The sequence below is a fragment of the Lissotriton helveticus genome, chromosome 6 (genome assembly GCF_964261635.1).
Source record: "Lissotriton helveticus chromosome 6, aLisHel1.1, whole genome shotgun sequence".
NCBI lineage: Eukaryota > Metazoa > Chordata > Amphibia > Caudata > Salamandridae > Lissotriton > Lissotriton helveticus.
This window is the reverse complement of record NC_136067.1, coordinates 2,034,297,214-2,034,324,401: the sequence shown is the minus strand read 5'-3', so window position 1 is coordinate 2,034,324,401 and position 27,188 is coordinate 2,034,297,214. Positions and strand designations below refer to the sequence as shown.

The 27,188-nt window shown below is 49.0% G+C and overlaps 1 protein-coding gene across 8 annotated transcripts in view; it reads right to left on the bottom strand.

The window, feature by feature from the left end:
- Window positions 1–27,188, bottom strand: part of DTNB (dystrobrevin beta) — a 1,143,128-nt gene that overhangs the window by 848,998 nt on the left and 266,942 nt on the right. For all 8 annotated transcript variants that reach the window (XR_013596287.1, XM_078650028.1, XM_078650030.1 and 5 more), the window contains exon 4: window positions 22,468–22,548. Coding sequence is in view for 7 of the 8 variants with exons in the window: in XM_078650028.1 (XP_078506154.1) it covers window positions 22,468–22,548 (81 nt within the window). In the remaining variant the exon portion in view is untranslated. The remainder of the gene's footprint in view (window positions 1–22,467; window positions 22,549–27,188) is intronic.

Below are 27,188 nucleotides of genomic sequence, written 5' to 3'. Positions count from 1 at the left end.
ATTCACATGCCAACTGACACTGCCCTGCTTCAGTATGTCGATGATCTACTGATCACAGCCCGTTCTGAACGTGATTGCGAGCGTGCGTCACTGACGGTTCTGTATTTCCTAGCCGAGATGGGGCACAAGGTGTCCCCTTCGAAGCTTCAATTCTGTGTCCAGCAAGTGGTATACTTAGGACACTTACTGTCCAAGAGGGGTAGGCAGTTGACACCCGACCGTATCCAGTTAATAGCGAGTCTTCCCCAGCCCAGAACCCAGAAGGAGGTGCGTGCCTTTATCGGCCTTACTTCTTATTGCAGACAATGGATTCCCCAGTATGCATTTCTAGCCAAGCCACTGATACAGTTAACGACACAGGAGGCAGCCGTATCGACTGTCCTCCCTTGGACATCTGAACATACACTTAGTTTCAATGAGTTAAAGACAGCTTTATGCCAAGCTCCAGTTCTAGCTACACCGAACTACAGTAAGCCTTTTACACTTTTCGTCACAGAACGTGAAGGTACAGCATTATCTGTTCTCACACAAGATCAAGCAGGTCAATACAAGCCCTGTGCTTATTTTTCGAGCACATTAGATCCAGTCGCCCAGGCGTTGCCTGCGTGCCTCAAGTCAGTTGCAGCCACAGCACTAGCTATTAGACAAAGTGATTCCATAGTTCTAGGACACTCCCTGACAGTACAAGTTCCACACTCCGTAGAAGTTCTTTTAAACCGAACACAAACACAGCACTTGACAATTGCACGTTTAACAGGTTATGAATTGACACTGTTCCAGCCACACATAGTAATTAGACGCTGCAATATCCTGAATCCTGCTACACTGTTACCATCAGTTAGTCCAAATCCAGCCACACATGACTGCGTGGAAGTAGTTAACATTACGACAAAGCCAAGACATGACCTGACAGATATTCCGTTACTAGATCCTGACCTGACACTTTATGTGGATGGTTCATGTATGAGAACTAGTACAGGAGAACTAGTCGCCGCATATGCAGTGACTACTGACACTGAAGTTATTGAAACACACCGTATTGATACCCTGTCCGCTCAAGCAGCAGAGCTAGTTGCTCTGACACAAGCCTGTATACACGCCAAGAACCTGAAAGTTAATGTTTACACAGATTCACGTTACGCATTTGGAGTTGTACACGACTTCGGAGTGCTCTGGCAGGAGAGAGGTTTCATGACTTCTCATGGAACCAAGATTCAGCATGGTCTCCTTATTCAAGCTCTGTTAGATGCCATACATTTACCAACATCCATTGCTATCATGAAATGCAAAGCACATACGAAAGTTACTGACATTATTTCCCAAGGCAATGATCTAGCAGATCGCACAGCCAAGCTTACAGCACAGACTCCAGACATTCCAGTTAACCTGACACACACTCCAGATCCGACTACATGTATGACAATTAAGGACCCTACTCAAGAGGTCATAGATATCCAGTTACATGCTACTCCTGAAGAAATCAAGAAATGGTCCGAACAAGGAGGGGTCCAGACAGATCAAGGATGGTTAACGAAGGGTAGAGCCACATGGTTTCTCCCCGACTCTATGGTTCAAGTCATCATTAATACCGCACATAGTCCAGCACATTTAGGAGAAAAAGCTATGTTAGACAGTATCCAGAACATTTGGTTCAACAAGCATTTACGAGCTGCAGCCAAGCAGAAAGTCCGTACCTGTATGATATGTTGTCAGTTTAATCCAGGTAAAAGTGTCCCGGTGGAACAAGGTGGTTTCCAGCCTCCTGACCACCCCTTTGAAGTCCTCCAGATGGATTATATTCAGATGGAGCGATGTCGAGGTTTCAAGTATGTCCTTGTAGTTGTATGCGCTTTGTCCAGATGGACAGAAGCATATCCAGTCCCAGATTACACAGCCGCGACCACTGCCAAGCAGTTGGTTCGTGAATTCTTCCCTAGATATGGACTCCCTAGAGTCGTATATTCTGATAACGGTCAGCCATTCTCATCTGAACTCATGAAGCACGTTTCCCTTTTGTTAGGGTACCAGTGGAAGTTCCATTGTGTACGCCATCCTGAAGCAGCCGGTCTAGTCGAGAGACATAATCAAACTCTGAAAATCCGTATCGCCAAAGTTTGTAAAGAAAAGGGTGTGGACTGGCTAGTAGCTCTGCCAGTCGCTTTATTTTATATACGCATGGTCGCACATTCCAGATCAGGTCTGTCCCCGTATGAGGTCGTTTTCGGCCGCCCCCCTAACATGTGGGGTACTCCTAGACCCCGAAGTATTACCGATGTTTCATGTAATATGCTGACAGATTACCTAGCTTCCTTGATGTCTGCCCTCAACTCATGTCGTTCACAGGTTGCCGCCGCATTTCCAGACAATACCGAGGTGGCACCGCATGAAATCGTTCCAGGTTCCATGGTGATGATCCGAAACTTTGACAGATCAAGTCCGCTGGAACCTCGTTGGAAGGAGCCCCGTCAGGTCCTCCTCACCACCCGTACAGCCGTGAAGTTGGAAGGCCGAAAAGGATGGATACATCTTTCTCATGTAAAACTTTTCAATGGATTAAAACCCGTTTCTAAAAACATTTCCAAGGATTCCCAGGATTTTAAGGACTGCCGAAATATTGTTCCTAAGGACTGTCCCGCAAAAGACATTGACCCAACCCCTTCCCTGTTAGAGAAAACTCCGCAGCAGGAGTATAAGCAAAAGCTACGGTCTAATAAGTCAGTCAGTTTGATTGTATAAGTCCTCCCCTAGGTGAAACGGTTAGGCTGTTTCTGACATGTATAAAATAGACCCCCATAGTGAGAGAGTTAGTCAAAACTCAATTCAATGTATCATTTTTCTAAGCTTCATATTATTCATCAGCATTATGATTTCTTGCATCAGCTATGCATTTTTCCTGTATTTTTCAGTTTCTCATGTAAATAAGTCTGCTAATGTTACAGGAGAGCACACGTTTAGTGATCTGCCTCCTCACGAATATGCTTACCGCCTCGCTATGCGTAACAATTCATTTATCCGTATGTTACATTACTCACACCAGACCAGCAATGCCACTAATTGTTGGGTGTGTGGTCGACTCCCCCCTTTCCAGACACCGAAGGGAGTTCTGCCACTTTTTCCTTATCCATTCTCACATAATGGTTCGTGTGGAGCATGGTCCACGTTAACGTCATCCTCAACAGATATGTCTTTTCTTAACAGCACATGTTTCCCAGACAAGCAAGGTTTCCCCCACAGAACAGGTTTAGATCTAGAAAATGAAGTGTATAATTTAGGTAATTATTCGTCGAATTTTATGGTCCTGAATGTCCAGTCTGATACTACTCCAGACTCACCTGCTATTTCAGTACTACCAGTCAAAGGCGAATTATGTGTCCGTAGTCATGGTTCTGTACACGTAGGACATAGTGATTGTACTACTATTGTCAAGTATAGTGACAGTGGGAAATCTATTTTCAAAGCTTCACGTCATTCATATTTTATTTGTGGTCAAACCGCATATGTTCGTCTGCCCCTCGATTGGGAGGGAACCTGTTACATTGCCTTCCTACTGCCACCAGTTTTTCTAGCCCCACCTGACTATCATAGAAACACACATCTAGTACATACTAGACACAAGAGAAACCTCCCGATTGTCGATTATACTGAAACTACCGCAGAGCAATTCATTGATATAGATAAAGGTGTGTTCCCTTATTTAGGTACAGTTGTAAACAGTAAGCTAATCCGTAGGTTAACAAGAACCCTTGAAGCAGTAGTAGATGAGACTGCCTCCGCTCTAGGTAACTTAACCGAAGAGCAATCCTTTATGAGAATTGTCGTTTTACAGAATCGTCTCGTCCTTGACGTCATACTGGCCGATAGGGGCGGGGCCTGTAGAGTTCTCGGATCTAGTTGCTGCATTTTCATTCCAAATAACGCGCCGTCTGTTTATTCAGCTATAACCAGACTTCATAAAATTGCCCATCTGTTACACCAGAATCCAGGCACCTGGACATGGTCCGGTTGGTTCTGGAATATAATTTCCGCCTGGGGATGGAAAGTCCTGTCCTTTCTAGGTATAGCAGTAGCGATCATATTCAGCTGCTGCCTCTGTATACAATGTGGCCCTGCGATTTGCGGCATTTGTGCTACCTCTTGTATTCCTAGTCCCGAGCCCCGTTCTAAATCCCGTTCCAAGACAATTCGAGACGAGCAAATAATACTATATGAAATGATAGATGGTATCATGAATATTGATGTTTCCTGATGGAAACGTAGTGACAAGGAGGGAATGTGGAAAAGTAAATTTTGTCATGTTCTGTGTCTCTACGTGTCATCCATCATATGTTATGTGTGCATGACCAATATGCATATGTTATTCCCCATGTCCGATTAATGACGCAATTATAGTTGTGTCTACCTCTAGTATGCCAGTTTCCAGTCCTCGTGAATACTACGAATATCAGGCCTATGTAAAGTAATGTTGCCACGTTTCTCAGTGTGCACATTATTCCATTATAAAGTCCCCGTTTCCAGGCCTCAACAGGGCCTGGACACTAGATTCAGCTCCTGTCTCCTGAAGCCTCGTTGAGGAGCGATACAGCCCCCACCTGTATCCTCGACCTTTCACTTACTTCCTGCCTCGCAGTGCCCGGTGCAGCCTGGCTCTGCCTCTGAGTCTGCCAAGAGTATGTTATGATTCCAGCTATCAGTTTAGTCCTCCTTCTCTGCATTCCTAAGCTACTGAACTGCATCAATAGTTTCCGTCATTGTCTAGCCTTCACGTCTCCATGTTAGAGAAATACTGTATTTACTGGTCATTTAATATTCTTCATCACGCACTACATGTAGAATAATGCATGGTCCAGTCTTAGAATCAAGTTAGCCTTTCCCCTCTTGACTTCTAGTTTATATCAACATGTTCCCTAAACATCAGATACTAGATAGAGTTTAGGTACATGTCGCTCCGACCCTCCAGACTTTAGTCTCTGCCCCTAGCACAGAGTTCCTAGCCCCCAGCTTCTCCTAGTGATACGTCATTGCCAGTTTACGCGCACCACCAGGTTAGAGGTCCCGGCTCCTTAGGTAGCCCCCTCCAATGTTTTCGCCCCATTCATGACATATTCTGTTACGTTTACACCACATGTCTATGTATACGCCCAGTTACACCTACTTTTACTGTTATCTTTCGCGACTGCTACGCGTCACACCTTCTGCTCCACCCACTGCTACGCCTACTGCAATGTAATGCTATGTGTTCGCGCTATGTATATATGCCCGTGTATTGTTAAAAAAAGTTAGCGCGCTCATCCCAGACCCAGCCCCGGCAGCTGCCGGGCCACTCTAGCCCTGCCATTCTGTTCCTATGCAGGTTGTCCTGATCCTGTCCTTATGCTGTAATAAACCTGCAGAAACTCCTACTACCTCGAATCTTGACTCTTATTTATTGAGCTATCTGTTATGATATATGCCTAGTCAAAAATAGGGTATTATTTATTTATTTACCACAATAGCCAGAAACCGGTCCTTGGATGCTTGATTCCGGTCTGGGAAAGACATGGCTTGGTAGTTCGGACTGGACTGTTCCCATGAGGCACAGGGTCAGAGCTGATTTGCATATAGCCAGTGTCTAACCCAGGGTGGTGTGGAGTGCAAAAAAACGATGGATTTAGGCCCAGATCCTTGTACTGGGGTGAATGTATGACATTGTTCTACATTCTGTCCATCAACTGTGTTTTTTGCAATTTCACCCTGAGTGTGCTGGGGATGCTCAGACGTGAGTCCCAGGCTCTCCACACCACTGGAGTCAAGCTATCCAGGCTGATGAAGGCTGATAGCCAGAAACCGGTCCTTGGATGCTTGATTCCGGTCTGGGAAAGACATGGCTTGGTAGTTCGGACTGGACTGTTCCCATGAGGCACAGGGTCAGAGCTGATTTGCATATAGCCAGTGTCTAACCCAGGGTGGTGTGGAGTGCAAAAAAACAATGGATTTAGGCCCAGATCCTTGTACTGGGGTGAATGTATGACATTGTTCTACATTCTTTCCATCAACTGTGTTTTTTGCAATTTCACCCTGAGTGTGCTGGGGATGCTCAGACGTGAGTCCCAGGCTCTCCACACCACTGGAGTCAAGCTATCCAGGCTGATGAAGGCTGATAGCCAGAAACCGGTCCTTGGATGCTTGATTCCGGTCTGGGAAAGACATGGCTTGGTAGTTCGGACTGGACTGTTCCCATGAGGCACAGGGTCAGAGCTGATTTGCATCTAGCCAGTGTCTAACCCAGGGTGGTGTGGAGTGCAAAAAAACGATGGATTTAGGCCCAGATCCTTGTACTGGGGTGAATGTATGACATTGTTCTACATTCTGTCCATCAACTGTGTTTTTTGCAATTTCACCCTGAGTGTGCTGGGGATGCTCAGACGTGAGTCCCAGGCCCTCCACACCACTGGAGTCAAGCTATCCAGGCTGATGAAGGCTGATAGCCAGAAACCGGTCCTTGGATGCTTGATTCCGGTCTGGGAAAGACATGGCTTGGTAGTTCGGACTGGACTGTTCCCATGAGGCACAGGGTCAGAGCTGATTTGCATATAGCCAGTGTCTAACCCAGGGTGGTGTGGAGTGCAAAAAAACGATGGATTTAGGCCCAGATCCTTGTACTGGGGTGAATGTATGACATTGTTCTACATTCTGTCCATCAACTGTGTTTTTTGCAATTTCACCCTGAGTGTGCTGGGGATGCTCAGACGTGAGTCCCAGGCTCTCCACACCACTGGAGTCAAGCTATCCAGGCTGATGAAGGCTGATAGCCAGAAAACGGTCCTTGGATGCTTGATTCCGGTCTGGGAAAGACATGGCTTGGTAGTTCGGACTGGACTGTTCCCATGAGGCACAGGGTCAGAGCTGATTTGCATATAGCCAGTGTCTAACCCAGGGTGGTGTGGAGTGCAAAAAAACGATGGATTTAGGCCCAGATCCTTGTACTGGGGTGAATGTATGACATTGTTCTACATTCTGTCCATCAACTGTGTTTTTTGCAATTTCACCCTGAGTGTGCTGGGGATGCTCAGACGTGAGTCCCAGGCTCTCCACACCACTGGAGTCAAGCTATCCAGGCTGATGAAGGCTGATAGCCAGAAACCGGTCCTTGGATGCTTGATTCCGGTCTGGGGAAGACATGGCTTGGTAGTTCGGACTGGACTGTTCCCATGAGGCACAGGGTCAGAGCTGATTTGCATATAGCCAGTGTCTAACCCAGGGTGGTGTGGAGTGCAAAAAAACGATGGATTTAGGCCCAGATCCTTGTACTGGGGTGAATGTATGACATTGTTCTACATTCTGTCCATCAACTGTGTTTTTTGCTTCTAGAATGAACAGCAGGAACTTTCTGTGCGATTGATGTATGGGAATGTGGAAGTAGGCATCCTTGAGATCTAATGTGGCAAGGAAGTCTCCCTTCTTTAACAACGGTAGAACCTGTTGTAGTGTGAACATATGAAAGTGGTCTGATTGTATGTACAGGTTTAGGGGGCTTAGATCTAAAATAGGTCTGAGGGACCCGTCCTTTTTGGGTATGAGAAAGTATGGAGAATAAACTCCTGTGTTTTGATGTTGTTTTGGGACTGGTTCTATTGCATTCTTTTGCAGTAGAGATTCTACCTCTTGTCTTAGCAGTATGAGGTGCTCTTGTGACATAGGACGCTGTCTGGGTGGTATTGTTGGAGGGGTGGAAGTGTGCTCCAGGCAATAACCGGACTGATTTATTTGTCTTACCCACCTGTCTGTGGTGATGGAGTTCCAGACAGGTAGGAACTGTTGTAACCTCACCCCGACAGGAGTGGAATGGTCTGGGGGGATGGAAGGGAAGTCACTGTTTGGGAGTAGAGGTGTAACGATTTTGTTTCCTCTACCTCTGCCCTTATTGTTGTTTCCTCTATAACCTCCTCTATAATATCCTTTCCTGGGCGAGGTTTGGTTGGGCGCTTTGTAAGAAGAGGAGGTATTGTCGGTTTGGAAACCCTTAGAGGCGCCCCTATATGAGGAGCGACGAAAGGAAGGTCTATGGGCATGTGTTTGTAATGCTCCCATGGATTTTGCCGTGCCTGTATCTTTTTTCATCTTTTCTAGTGCACTATCGACTGTATCAGGCTCGGCTCCAACTTCCTCGGGGCTGTGATGAGAGTCCAACTCCCTGCCCTACCGAACCACCTCAGCATTCATACAATATGAAACGAACAACTAAGACAGTACAGCGGGGCGCGGGAAAGGAAGGGAACAGCGGGGAGGGAGATCTGTAACAACAAAGAACAAGATATTAGAGCACCCTATCTCCCTAACCTATAACAGTGTGTTCTACACTCCCTTAACCCAAACACCTCCCCACTGCAACCAAGCAATACCTGTAAAGGAAAATACACAATGATCAAATCCAATGGAGACAGGGGTCTGTTGAGGTATGAAGAACTGTGCCCAACTGTGAAGACAAAACGAACACTCTTCAATTCTCTATGTTCTAAGTCTAGTGTACTTTCGTTTGGTGCTAAATAGGTAGCGCTACACATACCATGAACAATGCGTTAAGTTCTATAAATGGGTGATTTCACAGTTCCCTTTTTTCCAATACCCCTCCTGTCTCCTGTAATAACGAAATAAAGAAATAATAATGAACACTGCAATCTACGGAAACCACTCCGTGAGAAAACAGTGTGGGGAGACTCTTCACGTTTAGTACTCAGTGTTAAATGCACACTATGAAACGCTTTCTCCTTTAAGCTTGTTCCCTATAAGTGTCTGAGGGACTGTTCTTTGAGAGTGTGAAATAGCGAGGCTCAAAACACTGTTCCAGGTGAGTCCTATCGCCACTGCGCAAGCGTATACGTATTTACAATATGTACAATGCAAACATACAAATGTATGGCTTTGTTTGGCTTCGAATAACAACAGGCCTTTTCCTCACAACCAAACGATAAAGCCACCCTGAGCAAATGCTGAACGCGACGTTAAGGAACGTCCGAGTAACACTCAGCCGAGTGCGACTCCCAAAGTATAACGGGGCTTTGGGTGTGTTGTTGGGATCGAAACTACCAACGCCCCACACCACAGCGATTCCAGGATACTCACGATTCCGGAGGACGAGGAACCATCAGACACCTCTTACCGCATACAAAACAGGACTCAAGAAGCGCCACCGCAGGACGGAATTATCGGCGTTTCTCCGCCGTCTGACTCATTCCTTTATTTCCTGGCATGCGCGCGCAGCTCGCGTTGGTACGTGACGTAAGCACGGCATGCCGGGAATTGTAGTTTTATGTTCCTGTTGGCGGCCCATGAGCGTTCGGCGCCTTGGAACCTGACAGACTGATGGACTGAAAAGATGTTGTTGGTCAAATGGTTGGTTTAAGATACTGGCTTGTACATCTGGTTTAAACCCAGAGATGCGTAACCATGCATGTCTACGCAACAATACCCCTGTATTTATTGCTCTAGAGGCTGTGTCTGCTGTGTCTAGTGCACATCTTATGGAGGTATTTGTAATAACCTTGCCTTGCTGTATTAGGTCAGAAGCCCTGGTTTTATATTGTTCTGGCAGGTGTTGCATGAGTGACTAACTCATCGTAATGAGCTCTATCATATCTTGCTAACAAAGCTTGAGTGTTAGTAATCCTCCAGACATTGGCTACTTGTGAAATGGTGTGCTTTCCCGAAGCATCTAAAAGCTTAGACTCTTTGTCAGGGGGTGGAGCATCCCCTGTTGTCTGCGAGTCAGCTCTTTTTCTCGCATTTGACACTACTAGTGAGTCCAATGGCAACTGTCCTTTAATGTGTGCTGGATCAGTTGGAGCAGCTTTGTACTTCTTTTCTAGTCTGGGTTTAATTACCCTGGCTCTAACTGGGTCTTTAAATATTTCAGGTGCATGTCTTACCACTCCACTAAGTATTGGAAGTTTGGTTGTGGTCTTATGTGACGACATTAGTGTGTCCATTAGGAAGTCTTCTTCCACTGTATCTGTGTGCAAGTCTACTCCATGAAAAGTGGCTGCTCTATGAATGAGCTGCGTAAACCCAATAGTGTCATCTGCGGAGATGGTCTAGACGGGTACACATCATCATGTGGCAGATCTGGTGCATTATAATCTTCCCATAGGTCACCTGATGGCCCAGGAATATCATCTGGGTCATTAATGTCGTCCATGTGATGTTCACTCTCTACCTCTGTGAGTAGCTATGCCCATCATCCTCATCTTGTGGTATAAGACTATGTGTACTAGATGGTGAATATACAGGAGAAATATCTACTGGTATTTCTACTTTTGGTGAAGGAATCCTTATGGGTGAAGTTTGAACATGCTTTTTTAGAGGAACTGGCGGTGGTTTAGGATAGTCCATTTTCCTTTTTTCAGGCACTGAAGTGATATGTCCAGTCTTTGGATTAATATGAAGAGTTTTTTGCTTTGGATCAGGTTTAAAAAGCTCTTCTACTGTAAAATCCTTTTTCGGCGCCGATTTATCTGGTTTGGGGCCGAAATGCTTAGCTTTAACAGTCTATTGTTTTGGTTTCGGTTACGAAGACTTTTTCCTAGGATCCGTGCTCTTTGGATCCGGAATTTTTGTTCCCGGAGTACGTTTAGACTCATCTACCTTCGGAGCCGAAGTATGTTTCGGTACTGGAACCGTCTTCGGGTCCCCTTTTTTCGGAACCAGGGTGGTTTTTGGTTCGGTAGCTTTGGGAACCTCTTTTGGTGCCGAACTTGCTTTCGGTTCGACCACTTTCTGTACCGAAGGACGCTTTGGTGACGGTGTTAATTTTGGCTTAAGGACCTTCTGCTTTTCGGGTCCGACAGACTGACTCGAGCCAGAGTCGACTGGAGGCTTTTTTATATTCTTCTCTGCCGAGCCAGAAGGCAGGGCGTCCGAAGGTTTTGGTCGGTGTACACCTGGATCCGAAGGTGGAGGTGGAATTGAAGCCTGTCCCGGTATGGTGGGGTGAACAGGGTCGACGTCTGTACTCACGACCTGTTGACCAGCTAGAAGATCGTCATCTTCGGATTGATCCTCTGCTTCGGAAGTGATGTCTTCATGCTGCTATTCTTCGGCGTCTACTTCAATCGGAGCCTCATCTATGATGAGGTCTGGTGTCGATGAAGATGACTGCGCCATTACTCTTCGAGCTCGACGGTCCCTGATGGTTTTCTTGGACCGGAAGGAAGCGCAGGCCTCACAGTCTCGACTCTCGTGCTCTGGGGATAAGCTCAGATTGCAAACCTCATGAAGATTGTTGTGAGGAAATTTGTGTCCACACCGAGGGCACTTCTTGAAGGGTGTTCTTTCCATGAGCCAAAGGCCCAATGGCGCAGTTGGGCCCGACGGCCCAGACGAACGCTGGAATCGAGAAGTGAAGCCTCTCTTCGACGCTGGTAACCGGAATCACTGTCGACGACGATGCCGATGGTATTATGATTGATTTATGGATTCAAAAAGAGATCGGTGGGGGGCGTGGCCAAGATGGCGTCGGAGTAGGACGCTTTTTCCCTGTCTCTCCGGCGCCGATCCGGCAAAGCAGCTAATAGCGCGGCACCTGGTGCCCAGCTCGGCCCCTAATCGGTGGCGGGGGTCGCCGGTACACTGCGGTGGAGCGCGGTGCCGTCGGCGAGGAGAGAGATCGCTCAGGGAGGCTGCGGGACCGGCGGAGCTCTGCGGCCTGTGGATCCCCGGTCTCGATTTGCGGAGGCCGGCCCGGCGAGTCGCGGGGCCTACCGCGACGGAGGAGGTCCATTTTGCGCCCCGCCCCGCCCTGGGTCATCTGACATCGGACCGCCTGGGCTGCGGGCTGTCGGCGGAGGCGGCGAGGGGCAGCTGCGATCTCCGGTGGGGCCTGAGGGTGCCGGCGAGTGGCGACCTGGAGAGCAGAGAGGTCCCGGAGGCCTCGGTGTGGGGAGGCGCCGCTGAGCCCGCCGGGGTCCGGAGGTGCACCTGTGGAGCAGCGAGGACCGGGCTCCGCGAGGACCCCAGGAAACCTAGTCCTGGTGAGTGACCCCCCGCTCTGGACGGGGGAGGTGCGGAGGGAGCCCGGCCGGCCGAAGGGGCCCATCGAGGGACATGTCGGGGGAGCTGCCGGCTCCTGGTGTGGCGGCGACCTAGTGACTGCCCCTGGGGTGGTGCATGCCCTGGAGGCCTTCTATGGACTGACACGGCGCCGCTTGGCTGTGGGGGTGTACCCGCGCGGCGGAAGGTCCTGACTGGCGAGAAGTGTGGGGGCCCGGGAGCACCGGCCAGGAGGTGTGGTAGAGGCCCCGGGCGCTTCCCAGAGGCCGCATTTGCCAGGTCAAGAGCTGCTGGACTCCATTGCCTGTGCCAGGACTTCCAGGGGAGGCTCCGGTCCTACGCTGCGAGCTGGTGCGGACTAGGGGTGCTGTTGGGGGTGCATACCTGGAGGCCCGGAGGTGCTCTGGTCGAGGAGCGTGGCGCCGCCATTTTGCCTGGCTCAGTCGGCTGTTTGAGTGCATGGCGCTCGCTCATGGACTTTTGCTGTCTGGATTGCCTTCGTGTACCGCCTCTCTAGGGCTTTCGTAGCTGACTGGGGGCCTCTTGACCACTGGGCTTTGCGCACCCCTACTTCCTGGTGTCTGGGCGCCGGGGATTCGCTGGGAGCCTCTGGCCAGGAGCTGTGTGGCGGACACAGAGTGGGACTGCCCGCCGGGGCCAACTGCTGCGTCTGCAGGCCCGGATCTGGGTGCTGCTTGGTTCTGGTGGTGATCAGTGGAGCGTTTGCTCTGGTGCAAGGCGCCCGGCATTCATTATGGCTAACCAGGCCCGCAAGGGACGCGTGCTGAAGGACGGCGCAGCTAGATCGTCGCAGCAGCCGGCATCCCCCGGAGCAGGTGGGTCGGCCGGGATGTCCGATGACGAGGCCCCGGCCACTAAGGCTTTTATGACCGAACTTTTTGCTTCCATTAAGGAGGACATCTCTGAGCTGCGGGCGCAACTGGCCTCTGATCTCCGGGAAGTACGGCGAGATGTTGATGGGATTGGAGAAAGGGTGGCGACTCTTGAGGACCATGATTTGAGCACGGCCAATGATGTCCATTTACTCCAGCAAGATGTCATTCGCCTCACGGAGCAGAACTTGGACCTGCAGGCACACATGGAAGATCTTGAGAACCGCTCCCGGCGGAATAACATTCGCATTAAAGCGGTACCGTGGGATGGTGAGTCGGGAGACCTGCGAGGCTATGTGCAGGAGCTGTTGCTGCAGATTCTGGATGAGGACGATGTGAAGAATATCCAGATGGATAGAGTTCATCGCGTTGGTTTGCCCAGGAGAGGGGGGGGGCCGCCCCCTGACATCCTTGTCTGTGTACATGACTTTCAATTGAAGGAGCGCATCCTCCGGAAGGCTAGGGCCATCGATTCGCTGCACTTTAGGGGCCATCATCCTCAGCTTTTCCAGGACCTTGCAGCGTCTACACTTCAGAAGAGGAGGGATTTTCGGCCGGTGACTTCCTTTTTGCGGGAACGCAACATCGCCTACTCTTGGGGGCACCCGTTCAGGATCATCTTCAGGTGGCAGAATCGGCTGATGCAGATGCGCTCCCTTCGGGAGGCAAAGGAGCTCTTGGGTTTGGAGGAGGTTGCCCCGTCCCAGGGGTCGAATGCATCCCCATCTCGGAGGCGACGTCGGTCCTCCTCGTGGCATAGAGTAGGGTCCTCTCCGGCGAGGGGGCGCCCGGACCGCGATGCCAGCCAGCAGGAGAGGGGAAGTGCAGTGGCATCAGTGGTTTCAGCGACGGTGCCGGCGTCACAGGCCAGCTCTGGAGCGGCGTGACGGTGACTTGAAACTACGGATCGGCGCTGGAGGGGCATGGACCCCCCCGGTCTGGGTGAATGGATGTACTTTCGAAGAAGACTCCCCAGACCGTGACCTTGGGAGGAACCGAGATGGTCTTCCCGACCGGTCCCAGACGTGGTCGTAACTTCGTGACCTGTGGACCACTGGGACTGATGAGTATTTTCTTCTCTGTTTCTGTTTTGTTTCCACTTTCACTGTTTCCCTTTCCTTCGGCCTACAGGGGACTTCGGCTGCTGTCTCCTCGCCAGCCCTGGGAGGACTTTTGTGGACTTTGGATGGGGTGTGTGGGGGTTTCCGGGGGGGGGAGGGTCTTGGGGGGGCTGTTTGGGGTGTTGGGGTTGGGGATGTGGGGGGGTTCTGGTGGTGACGCGGACGTGTTGTGGCTTGTATCATGTGGTGGTGAGAGGGTGGATGGGAGGCGCCGTTGGTTTGAGAGTTGCGGGGTGATTTGGTGTGGGGTTCGAGGTTGGGAATGTGGGGAGGAGGGTTGGCGGGAGTATGCTTTTCTTATGTGCTGTGACCAGGGTTCCTTCTGGCGGGGGTGGTGGGCGGGTTCCAGAGTCATAGAGGAGTCTAGTTTGGTGTCTCACGATGCCTGTTAGCTTAGGGACCTGGAATGTTAAGGGGCTGAACTCCCCGCAGAAGAGGCAAAAGGTGTGGAAGTATATAACTGACCACCAGTTGGACATAGTGGGACTTCAGGAGACTCACCTTGCACGCAAAGATGAGCTGCGTCTTAAGCATAAGGCATATCCCCTAATATACAGATCCTCTGCGTCCACAAAGCATAAGGGGGTGGCCCTCCTCTTCCATACTTCGCTACTTTTTCAACCGGTGGCGGTACGCACGGATAGGGAGGGCCGTTGGTTGATGGTGAAAGGGCTGGTGCAGGGGAGGCTTTGTACTTTTGTTGTGACGTATGTTCCTAACACTGGCCAGAATAAGTTCTTGCAAGACCTGCTGCATAAAGTGAGTGATTTTGTGGAAGGGCGGTTGTTCCTCATGGGGGACTGTAATTTGGTGTGGGACAGGGCGCTGGATTGTTCAGGCGCTCGCAGGGCGGATACTGGTGTGTTCTCTGAGCTGTCACGGCAAAAGATTACGGAAATGGGGTTGGTTGATGGGTGGCGGTTTATGCATCCAACGTCCAGAGATTACACATTTCTCTCTCATGTACACCACTCATATTCACGATTGGATCATGTATTCCTCAGCCAGGCTCTTAGAGGAGATGTTCTTGACTCCACCATCCTGCCCATCTCGGTCTCGGACCACAGCATGCTAGTGCTTACGCTGCGCTGGTCGTCGGCAGATACCGGGCAACGGAAATGGTATTTCCCAGCTTCGGTACTTCGGGACGAGGAGTCTAACAAGGCGCTGCGGGTGGCCATTAGGGAGTTCTTTACCCTCAATCCGCCATCCGATACCTCTGTATCCAACACGTGGGATGCCTTTAAGGCGTCCGTTAGGGGCACGTGCTTGAGCCTTAACGCACACCTCAACAGGTTGCGCCGCAAGGATCGGGAGGCACTGGAGGCTGAACTGGCATCTCTCGAGCGGGCGCATAAACTTAACCCCTCGAGGGTGACCCTCCGGCCTCTCACGGCGGTACGGGGGAAGTTGAGGGCGCACTACAATAACAGGGCGGAGTTCACGCTACTGAGATTGGGCCGACAGTCCTACTCTTGTGGTAACAAGGTGGGGAGGCACCTGGCCCGACAGCTTCGCGACAGGCGGGAACGTGAGTACATTGGGGGGATCCGCGACTCTGTGGGTCAGTTGCAGCACCGGGACGAAACAAAGGCGGCCATTTTCGGACGCTTTTACTCGGATCTATACGGGGGGGAAAGGCTGGGAGCAGCTGCCCAGAGGGAGTACCTGGGGCGTATGCACCTTCCGCAGGTGTCCAGGGAATGGAACGAGCTTTTAGGGGCCCCGATCACCAGGGAGGAGGTGTTAGATGCTATTGCGAACTTGAAGCTTCACAAAGCACCTGGCCCAGACGGTTACACCGCTGTGTTTTATAAATCCTACGCTTCCGAGATCTGCGACTTCTTAGTCACCCTTTTTAATGACATGGCCTCCTCCGGTTCCTCTGCTGGCTCCTTGGCGGAGGCGATGATTACGGTCTTGCCGAAGCCGGGGAAGGATCCAGCGCAATGCGCCTCCTTTCGCCCGATAGCGCTTCTTAATTTGGACGCCAAACTATACTCGGCGATCCTGGCGCGTAGGCTACAAGACCTTATGCCGGCGCTAATCCATCCAGACCAGTCTGGCTTCATCAAGGGGCGCCAGACGCATGATAACACTCGTCGGGTGGTGCATCTAATAGAAAAGGCAGAAAGATTTCGTATTCCGGCGGTCCTAGTGGGCCTGGATGCCGAGAAGGCCTTCGATAGGGTGGACTGGGGGTTTCTGTTTAATACCATGACTGCCTTTGGTTTCTCGGAGGCTTTCATCACTATGGTGAAGGCTAATTTCTGCTGCCCCCGGTCCCGGGTGGCGGTGAATGGTCATACGTCGGCGTTCTTTACTCACGCTCGGGGTACTAGACAGGGTTGTCCGCTGTCCCCCCTGCTGTTCGCGCTGAGCATCGAGCCGCTGGCGGTAGCGGTGCGGGAGCACGTCGGGATCAGAGGTCTGCCGTTCGCGGGGGAACAGCACAAGATTTCGCTCTTTGCAGACGACATCTTGTTCTCTATTACTGATCCGGAAACCTCGCTGCAGTTCATCAGGGAGGTCTTACTGGAGTTTGAGGCCGTGGCCGGTTTTAAGGTCAACTATAGCAAGTCCTACATCCTGAATCTTAACCTTTCGGAGGCCGAGAGGGACCGGGTACGGCCGCTGACTCCGCTGGCCTGGGCCACTGGTTCGATCGTCTACCTAGGGGTCCATCTGACTCCGACAGTGGGCGGGCTGTTCCAGGCCAATTTCCCATCTTTGTTGGCGAAGACCCGGGCGGAATTGGACAGGTGGAAACCGAAATTTCTGTCATGGCTGGGCAGAATTCATGCCGTGAAAATGGTTCTCCTCCCTAAATTCTTATATTTGTTCCAGGCATTGCCTATCCCCATAGACAGCGATTTCTTTCGACGGCTCAAGACTCAAGTATTGCGCTTCATTTGGCAAGGGGGTCAGGCACGGGTCTCCTATGCGGTTCTCCGTCGGCCGAGACCTGAGGGTGGAGTCGGGCTCCCTGACCTGCAGTTATATTACAAAGCGGCGCAACTGCGAGTGTTGGTGGAGTGGTCGCAACAGACCTCCGAGAAACATTGGCTCCATATGGACCGATGCGTTGCCGGCAGGTCGATCTGGGACTTAGCCTGGAAACCGAAGAAGGACCGACCTCTCAACGCATATATATGCACTCCTACGAGCACAGTGTTGAAGGTGTGGGACTCGCTAGCGGCGGACGACCGTTGGACCACGTTCCCTTCGCCCTTTACGCCCTTGCATTACAACCCGGCCTTCCCTCCGGCGCTTCATGAAGGGCCGTTTGCGGTGTGGAGGGAGGGGGGGTGTCGGGCGTTGACCCATTTGTTCCACGGCCTGGACACCCTAACTTTCGCTAACTGTGTGAGAGATTATGGGGTCCCCCAGACTGAACGATTCCGGCATGTTCAGCTGCTTCACTGGGCCACGTCACCTGGGGTGATGGAGGCGGCTACGAGACCGCCGACTCCTTTTGAAACCTTTATATTACGCACATCCGCCATGAAGGGGGCCATTTCCTTCATATACCGGTTGTTGCTCAAATCGACGGTAGCTCCCCGACCTCGTTATATGGGGCAATGGGAAGAAATGCTGGGGCGCGATATCTCGGATGTGGAATGGTCGGCGCTTTGGCGAGACCTGACGACCTTTAACCATTCCTTGCACCTGAGGGAAGCCCACCTCAAGACGGTCATGCAATGGTATATGTGCCCGACTAGGCTTCACCGCATTTTCCCGGCGACCTCGGATAAGTGCTGGAGGGGCTGCGGGCTTTTGGGGGACTTCCGCCACATCTGGTGGGACTGCCCGGTGATCCGTCCGTACTGGGAGGAAATCCTCTCACATATAAAGGAAGTGCTGACTTATCCCATTGATGAGTCTATGGCTTGTGTTCTGCTGGGGCTGCGTGACCCTGGCCTTGTCTATCAGACCAGGGCCGATAAGAAGATTTTGTGGCTATGCCTAGGTGCTGCGAAACTCACGCTGGCTGCGGCCTGGAAAAAGAAGGATGCCCCGGCAGTGTCACTATGGCATGCACGACTTTGGAGGTTGCTCAGTTTGGAAAGAGTGGCGGACATCTTCCTTGGCCAGTATAAGAACTTCCGATATCAGTGGGGTCCCCTGGTGGACTTTCTCTCTAAGGGGTTACCCTCGGCGGTATGTCCGGCTTCATTGAGATCGATGCACCTCTTTCAAGTGTAATATGGATGTGGAATGAATGATGAGTGAATGGCGTCACTACCAGGGGGGAGGGTGGGGGTGGGATGGGGCAGTTGGTTGTCATGGTTTATGGGCTGTGGAGGGTCCGCGGGCTGCTTATTTGCACCGCTTGTATGGAACCTGGAGGTTTGGGGCCCAGCTTATTGCAGCTCTGGTTATCCTGGATGGCCTGGCCTACTGCTAGGCTTGTAGGCCACTGGTACTGTGGTCCTAATTACTATGTGGTCTCGCTCCTGGCCTGGATATGCTTGTAATATAGTCTGGGTCACTGCTGATGCATGCACAATGATTTGCCCTGTTCTGGAGTAATGTGCGGTTCCTCCGCAGCCCGATGTTTGTCTGTTTATTCTTTTTTTTTGCAAATCAAAATAAAAATTTTACAAAAAAAAAAAAAAAGAGATCGGTAACGGGACCGAACAATGAACACATCCGAGCCTGATGGCGGAAAAAAACAATCTGAGGATGGAGTCGATACCCATGCGCACTACGATCTAAGGGAGGAGTCATCCAACAGACAAAGACTCTTCCAAGACAACAACAAAGTGTAATCATCCGGGCCCACCACCAGGTGGTGATCTAATGCAATAGTGTGTGGTCGGCAGCCCATATGCCTCGAACATTCTTTTATTGAAACGCCCGTCTATCCTTTCTGTGCAGAAACTAAGCATGCACGATTGACTGAGTGAAACTTATCTATTGTTTCTACGATTCTGAGACATGTTCCGATTCTAAAGGGAAACAAAGTTGTCATGTTTATGCGGTTGTCAGAAACTAATCCCTTCTTCTTCATTCGAGAAGTTTCTAGTGACCTCTGAGTTAGCTGGCACACACAAGTAATTACGTTTAATGTACTCGATAGGAGCATACTGACCTCAGTCCTATGCAAAACTATAGTGTATATTATTCCAATGCGCAGAGCCAATAAGGGAAATGGGAACTACACTACAATGCTCCACATTCACATCTTCATTATTGTGTCTTCAGCAGGAGATATTATTTTTCGGCCAGCTCGGTTTAATCTGTGTGGGGACCATAACGCTGTAAACAGTATGAGGACCAAAGACATATACTTTGAGGCTTGCTTCCAGATCAAATCCGGTATGAAGATGGGTAGCAAGGGTCTTGCGCCTGCCAGAAGGGGCATTTTTTTTATCTCTGTCCTGACAGTTTTAAATGATCTTGGTTTTAGGAACTGTACTGGGAGAACTCTCCAAACATTAGCATTCAGATCTCCCTTCTGAGTCCCTGATCTCCACTCTGTTCAGGGTCGTGCCACCTTCTCTGGTGCCTGCTTTCTTCAATTCGATTCTTACATCCCCCTGTGATCCCTTCTCTGGCTGTCTGGTATGAACTGCTTATGACACTGATATGTGACGTTGAATGAGATCTGCATCTGACGCCTCTTTGATGGTCAGATCAGTGACCCTTAAGAACCCCCTCTTACATCTTTGTTCCTCTGAGGTTGCTCCCTCCAATTCCGTGGCCCTTCGACATCTCTTAAGTATCTCATATCTTTAGAATGAATTGCACATCTTGGATCTTCCTTCTGCTCTCTGTTGCCTTTCCACCTTGCTGTGCCTTTATTTTCCTGCTCTCGCCCATCTGAACAGAAGGGAGGTTGAGGACTGCGTGATGTAATGAGTAAAACCTTCCGATTGTGGCCTTCAATCCCACCTCCGCCAAAACAATTCCTACAATGTGAAGGATCTGAAAATAGGGGCCAGAGTGAGAGAGCCAGAAGGATAAGATAATAGAGACAATTAAGAAGACTATTCAGTCACTACCAATTTCCCACCTGCATTCTACTTCCCCCATGTCATAAGAGTACTAGTTTTCAAGTGAAGATGACACAAAGGGGTATTGATTTTGAACGTCAAAAGGTAAAGAGCAAACGTCTCAGAGAGGATTATCTAGGAGGACCACACACACACCAGACATTTTCAAAGGGCAAAGAAAAAAAGCATCTCACGAATATGCACCATAAGAAATGAAACAACGCTATCCAAGGCAATACAGGCACGCCAGCCACCAAATTGTGCCGGTCGCTGATCGCTAGAACATTGGGCAGATCAACGCCTGCAAACCTTATAAGAGCTCCCTGCTGCCACTGATCAGTCCAGCCCTGCAATTAATTCTATGTAGCCTTAGTGAAAATTTTAAAAAACAGTCCAAAATTATATTGTTGCACAACAACACTTTTAAACACAGACAAGCCATAAATAAGGCTGCAATTAATATAGTTATTTGTATTAAAGGTGCTGCTTATTAACACTGGCAAGAGGATCATTTGTTGGGTAACTAGATAATTGAATAATTCCTGTCAAAAAGATGTGTGGAATTAAGAGAGGATCCTTGGAGGATTTCATAAATAGACAGCCATTGAAACTAGGAAAGACAATAGCCGATGTATATGTAAAATAAGCAAAACAAATAGCTATGAATGTAAGTACTATGGCATTGTCCCTCAGGAGAGAGAAATTATTAGAACACTGAGAACCACATTTACAAACAACAATAACATCTTGGAACATTTTTCTGTATGTGTTTCAGATGGACAGTCATGCATGTGGGACTGGTGAATTGAATTCTATTACTATTCAAAACAGCATTTTAGAGTGATTAGACCACTTAGCAAATGTTGGGGATAACACTATGAGCCTTCTCCATCAGATCCTTGCTTTTACAAAATTTTATTGTTAGTCCATATGCTTTTGCTGCTTGAGGATTCGATTTTCTCCAATCTCACGCTGGTCAAAGATCCTGCCACTGATGCCCTCTAACCTAATGAGATTGAAAAGGGGGGGCCCTCGGCCCCCCCGCACGCATGGCGGCACGGCGACCGTCGCCCCCACTCTCTCCTTTGTCGCCATTCGGCGGTGGGGGCGTGCCCTGGGGGGCGCGGCCCACCGCCGATTGGCTGGCGGCCTCCCTGACCCGGATCCTGGGAAGTGGGTCCGGGTCAGGGGGGACGGGCTATAGGAGGGGCCACCTGGCCCCTCGAGAATAAAGAGATAGGGAGCGCCCAGGAGACCCCCTTGTCCCTGGACGCTCCCTCGCCGAAACGGTGTGCCCCGCGCTCGGGGCTTCTTTGTTTTCCCACCCACCATCCCTTGGAACAAAAGTTTGTAGCAGTTTTATGTCTGGTTGAATGGTAAGTTTTGAAGGTACGGTCCACGGGTCTCACTGGATAATAGAGATGGAACTGTTGGTATATTGTTGATGCTTTTGTCTAGGAATTTTTTCCCCTTTTTAGCAAGTCATGTGTGAAGTGAATTGTATTTGATGCTAAGTGTCTTTAGGCCTTTTTTCCCTTTGTAGCTATACGTTGATACTGTTATTTATTAGCCAGTGTAGCTGTCCTTTAGAATTTTTTCCCATAGGTCGTCGTATTTATTAGGTATGGGGCATGCGGTAAGGTCATTATCGGTGAGCACATATTTGAGGTCTGAGGGGGCGGGCATCATCCTATGGAGGTTCCCGCCCAGGGGGAGGGGCCTGCGGGCCACTCCCAGAACTCCAGGGGCAAGGTAATAGGCAAAGGAGCGCGGGTAGGAGTAGTTCACGCTTTCCTTAGGCTGGTAGCCACCCCGCGCGCGTGGACTCATGACGCCACCGGCGCAGAGTAAGGGCCCTCCTTTAGTGGGTAAATGGAGTCCAGGGCGTAGACCGGGCAATTCCCGGGGTAACACTGCGCATGCGCACATCCAGAGGGGAGGCGCAGCTTGTAGGACCTGACACCGGTAGTGACCCTGCCATATGGCCAGAAATGTACAAAAATTCTAGATGAGGATGTTTAGTCTAAGTTAGGAAACAACATGTATTAGAGTTTTGTTAAAGTCAGGCTCTCAAACTTGTTGCTAAGAATTATGTACCTAAATGTCCTGCTGAATTTTTGTATAAATTGTTGATTATGCAATTAAAACCTTTTTTAATTTCATACTTTAATAAATACGGCCGGGCGACTAGCGCCCGCCTTCCAAAAAGTAAAGACGTCTCGTGTCCACGTTCCTGGGTATTGGGTGCCGGATTGGGGGGGAGGCGGCAGCTAGTCGCTGACCATGCTACATTGTCGACTTTTGAAAGTTATAGCCATTGTTTTCTAACATGCACCAGACCCATGGTGATCTAAAACACACACAAAAATTAAGAGACTATGTTTTATCATTAGCAGCAACAAGAAAGTATCTATGGCAAAATGATAAACTTACGATTGCACCTTTTTTGCACAAATCTCAGTTTGCAAGCTGTCCGATAGGTTGAGAGGCGAATTACATCAAAATTTTGAGCTCCTACAAATGAAAAGCCAACAATTATTTGAGTTGATTTACAAATTTACAGTAAAGTTCAACTGCAATTCAAAGAAACTGAATCACAAGTTAGATTGACCACATAAAAGTTATTTCTAAGGTGTAAGCATCCGGCCTGGACTTCCTATCTAATCTTAGGTTTAAATATTTTTATTGATGATCATTTAAAGAAATTATGATTATAAAACACGTGCTGCAAGACATTTGAAGAGACTTAAATTGTGTAAAGTAATACCACAACACAAAACAAACAGAACTAAGTAATATCAAATATCAATTTCACAAAGAATCAGTGTGATGCATAATTTTTCATAAATCAAGTTCTTTTTAATCATTTGCAAGCCCTGCATCGGCTGCTGTGCTTCACAAGTAGTACAGGTGAAGACCCCAACTAAAATGACTTAAAAAAAACAACTCATGGTTCATGCCTCTTGGTGTGGACTCCAGTTCTTGTTGGGTGGACACCCCATGTTCACAAACACCATAGTAACTCAAGTACTACGTGTACAGCCTCTCTTTGAGATCCTATTAGGACATACAACCTCGATGTAGGCAGGGAGGACATCCAAAAAAACAAACATTTCAGTCATGAAACATTGCAAGGCCTCCCTCAGGTATTCATCTTTAGAGGGACCTTTGTTACCCTTAGTTTACTAGCCCTTACTGCATTGCCCAGGAGCTCTGTTTTATTCTGAAAGTACATAAGACTGGTGAGTCCTTAAAATGACAGCATCTGAGAGACTCTGCCTCATATTGCACCGCGAGCTTCTCGTTTAGGTCTGTCGATCTTCACATCAGAGCCTCCTCTGTATCCCACACAGCACACTCTCTGCTGTGTTTCCATGTTTTCTATTCGAACAAACATCGGTTGCCACTCCCTCCGCATGTGCATCAACACGGACTCACCTGTGGTTAGAGCATCCTCAGCAGCAGCAGGGTCTCTGAATTTGTGATTCAGCAGCATGGGGATCTCAGGGTACCAAAACAAAGTTCAAAACCCTTTCTGTTAGCTCTCTTTTGGTGCATTAAAGGTATTCATGGATGAAAACCATCAATGACAGGCTCCTCAAAATACAGTGCAACAGGGGGCACATGGAAGAACGTCCCATGCAGGTGATCAGGCCTCCATGATGTTCCCTCTAGAAGGTAGAGTCATACTGTTGTGGTGTGTGGAACCAATCTCTGTAGTGTTTCTCAGGCCTCTTTGGTCCCAGCACTGAACCCTGGCTGCTCAAGCGCTGCCACCGATCCCAGGTAAACTGGAGCACTTGGACCGCGGCTACCCAGCCTCTATTTCACCTTAGAGCCAGCACTTGGGAAGACCGGTCTCGAGCTCCGCAGATGCACTGCCCACATCTAGTGATTCTCTGGATGAAACGTAAAAGGAGGTCAGCTGACCCTATCAGGCTTGCCACGGTGGGCCCCATAAACTTTGAGACCCATCTTCAGGTAGGCCACCACCATGCATGTAGATCTCATTATCCAGTCTAGTCTCCCACCTGAGCAGCAAAACCCATTCATAAGAGTGTATGGGAGGGGAACATTCCTCAGCAGCAAGCTTCGTCTCATCTCATTCTACTAAAAAAAACTACCAAGATTACATAGAAATGTGTTAGAATTGAGAGACCAAAGCTGAATGACCTGCTATTTCAAAACAAAGGGGAATGATGCTTTCTATAAAAGTATGGTCCAGGCCAGGTAAATATGTATTAATAAGGAACTAGTGCACAATGAGCAGAAGACTAAAGGCATTGAACTATCAACACTTACATAAAATGACACATGGAGCGGTATAGTCTGTGGTATTTTTTATTAAGGGGATATTGCAGACATAAAACAAAGACACGGAGCGGTTTGTGCGCTGGAGACCAGAGATGGGAACATATCACTGGATATTTTGCTGTACATTAAAACTTTTTTTTTTATAGTTGGCAAATGTAACTCCAGTTCTCCAGCATTACAATCTTGTATATGTTCACATGCTTGAAACATCATCAGGTTGAAAATCTCAGGTAAATTTAAATAGCAATGCAATGAGTTAAAAGGGCCATAGGCCTAAATAACAGTGTTTGTTTAGTAGCACATCCACCTCATTTGAAATAACTGGAACATCTACTAAGGTGAAGTGCTGAGCTCTCCTACTTCCCCTGGAGGCCACCATAGCTAAGGCTTCATAGCACAAGTGTGAAGATTGCATATCCTAGTAGTTAACCTCTGCGCAGGTGGTGGTCACATATCAATATATGAATAGTTAAATAATTTCTTCAGCCCTGGATATTTCAAATATTCACATGATTGAGTCAAGCAGTGCATGAACAGAACATTGAAATAAAGCATTATTGCGTATAACTGCTTGTCCCATTGCTAGGTCGACTGTTGCATCCACAGCTTGGCAGTAATGTCTGATGAAGGTATGCCTGATTGTCGGCGTTGCTGCATGGCAACTGTCCTGTAAGGAAACTTCGGCAAACACTGCAGTTTTCACCATACCTTTGGTTTGAGTGTGCCCTTACTCTGCCCTGGACACTTGCTCTGCTGAGACAAGATGAAGCAGGCAGATAGCCAAAGCGTGACGCCTTCTTTGGAGAACAGGACCCCTTTTCTTGGATGGTTGAGTGGCTGTGAATCCTTGGGTTTGCACAAGTAGAAACCGACGCCCCTGCAGACATCCAGCGAGTGCAAGAACATCTCTGCAATAGTGGATGGATTAGGGGAGAAAGGCTAGGGTGACAGGCTCATTCAAGTGAACGTTTGTAGGGTCTTTTACAATGAATCTTGGGAGGCCGCATGAGTTGGCTCGACACAGTGTTAACCGCCTACGGAACTGGAGGTAAAGCCTTAAAGAGACCATTCATGAACTTCTTCACAATTCTCTCTTGGAACAAGAACCTGGACCCTGGAAATTGCAGCCAAATGATTAATACTTGAAACCACACTTGGCTAGCTCTGGAAAGTACAACTGTATCTGAAGGGCTGCATGGAGATTTGCTTAAGGCCATTATCTTCGAACCATGTACAGACTGTTTTCTGAATAGCTTGGTAGGTCTCCGTACTGGATTGCAGGCATGCAGCACCAACACGTCTGCAGTTTGAAGGGATATCCAGATGGACGTACTTCAAGTGCTTAAGGACCCATGCAGTGAGGGTCACTGACTTGAGGTCATGATGGAGCATTTCTGTTGTGCCTTCAGAGGAGCATGAAGTGATTGTTGAATGCAACTGGTGGGTGAATGGCCAGCCTCAGCAGGTCGCAAGTACCAATAATGACACAGCTATAGTCAGGCAATCAGAATCAGGGAACCGTGAACTGTGTTCGGCTTTCTTACTACATTGGGGATGAGGGTAAATGGAGCACAGGTGTAAGCAAAGACATTCGACCATGTCTTCGAAAAAGCATTACCCACAGACACTGGCTGATTGAACCTGCTGCCATAGTTTCAGTATTACCTATTCTCCTGGGTAGCAAATATATCTATGGCTGGCTGACCCCCCTTTTGAAAGATGCATTCCATATGGTCCTGGTGGTGCTCCCGTTCATAGCAATCTAAATGGCGTGACAGAGCGCATCTGACTGTCCGTTTTGGCATCTCGGAAGATGTTCTACTGAAAACTACACATCATTGATGATGGCCCATTTCCATAGCATCTGTGCCTCTTCTGATAAAAGAATGAGATCTCATGTTTCTTTACTTTGTAACATAGCACATCAAGGTCATGCTGTCCATCTGGATCAACACAGCTTGTTTTTTTAACCTTTGAACGAACGACTGTAAGCCCAGTCTAATGGCCCATAACTCCAGGATGTTTGTGTGGAGGTCTTTCTCTTCCTTTCACAAGAGGCCTGTTTAAGACCGCTCCTGCTTGTGTTCACTCCATCCTTCCAGTGACACACCAGTTGTCAAGATGATCCTTTTGGTTTTCGGTTAAATCGAAGACCTGGTTTGATGGGAACCTCCACCACATCAGGGTTTGCTCGAGTCATGCGGCGACTTTTACAGTGCAGTTCCATAAGATAGTGACTTGCTGCCACTGGAGATGTAGCTCCTGCTGAATAGGCCTCATCTAAAGCCTGCACAACTTAATTTGGTCAATCCTAGATGACATTAGCCCCTTGAAGGATTTGTATATCCTGACATGCACTGTTTTCTTAGAGCAAAATACGTTTGCCAAGGCCGGAGGTTTTGCAACTCTATACACAGAGGGAGTAGGTAGCCTTCCCCAGTTGAGTGTCCAAGATTACAATTAGAAATCATTCCTTTCCCAGGATGGATGGAGGGTTTCTTTGTTCAGGGTCAGTCCTAGTTCATGGAACAGGCTAATGCAGTCAGCTGTGGAGGCACGGGCATCTTCCTTTGTGAAGCTTTGACGAGTCCGATGTCCGGGTACGGGTACACTTCATGACCATGTCTTAGAAGGATGGCAGGTACTGGCACCAGGCACAGTGCACATACTTCAGACCAAATGGAAATGCCCTGAATCGACAGAGCCGCCCTGCCACTAAAAATCACAGTTCTTGCCTGTGATTTTGATGAATAGAGGCATGAAAATACGCATCCTGAAGATCCCGGGAGGTGAGGTACTCACTTCCCTGAAGCACCAGGAGGTCCTCTTGAAGGGTTATC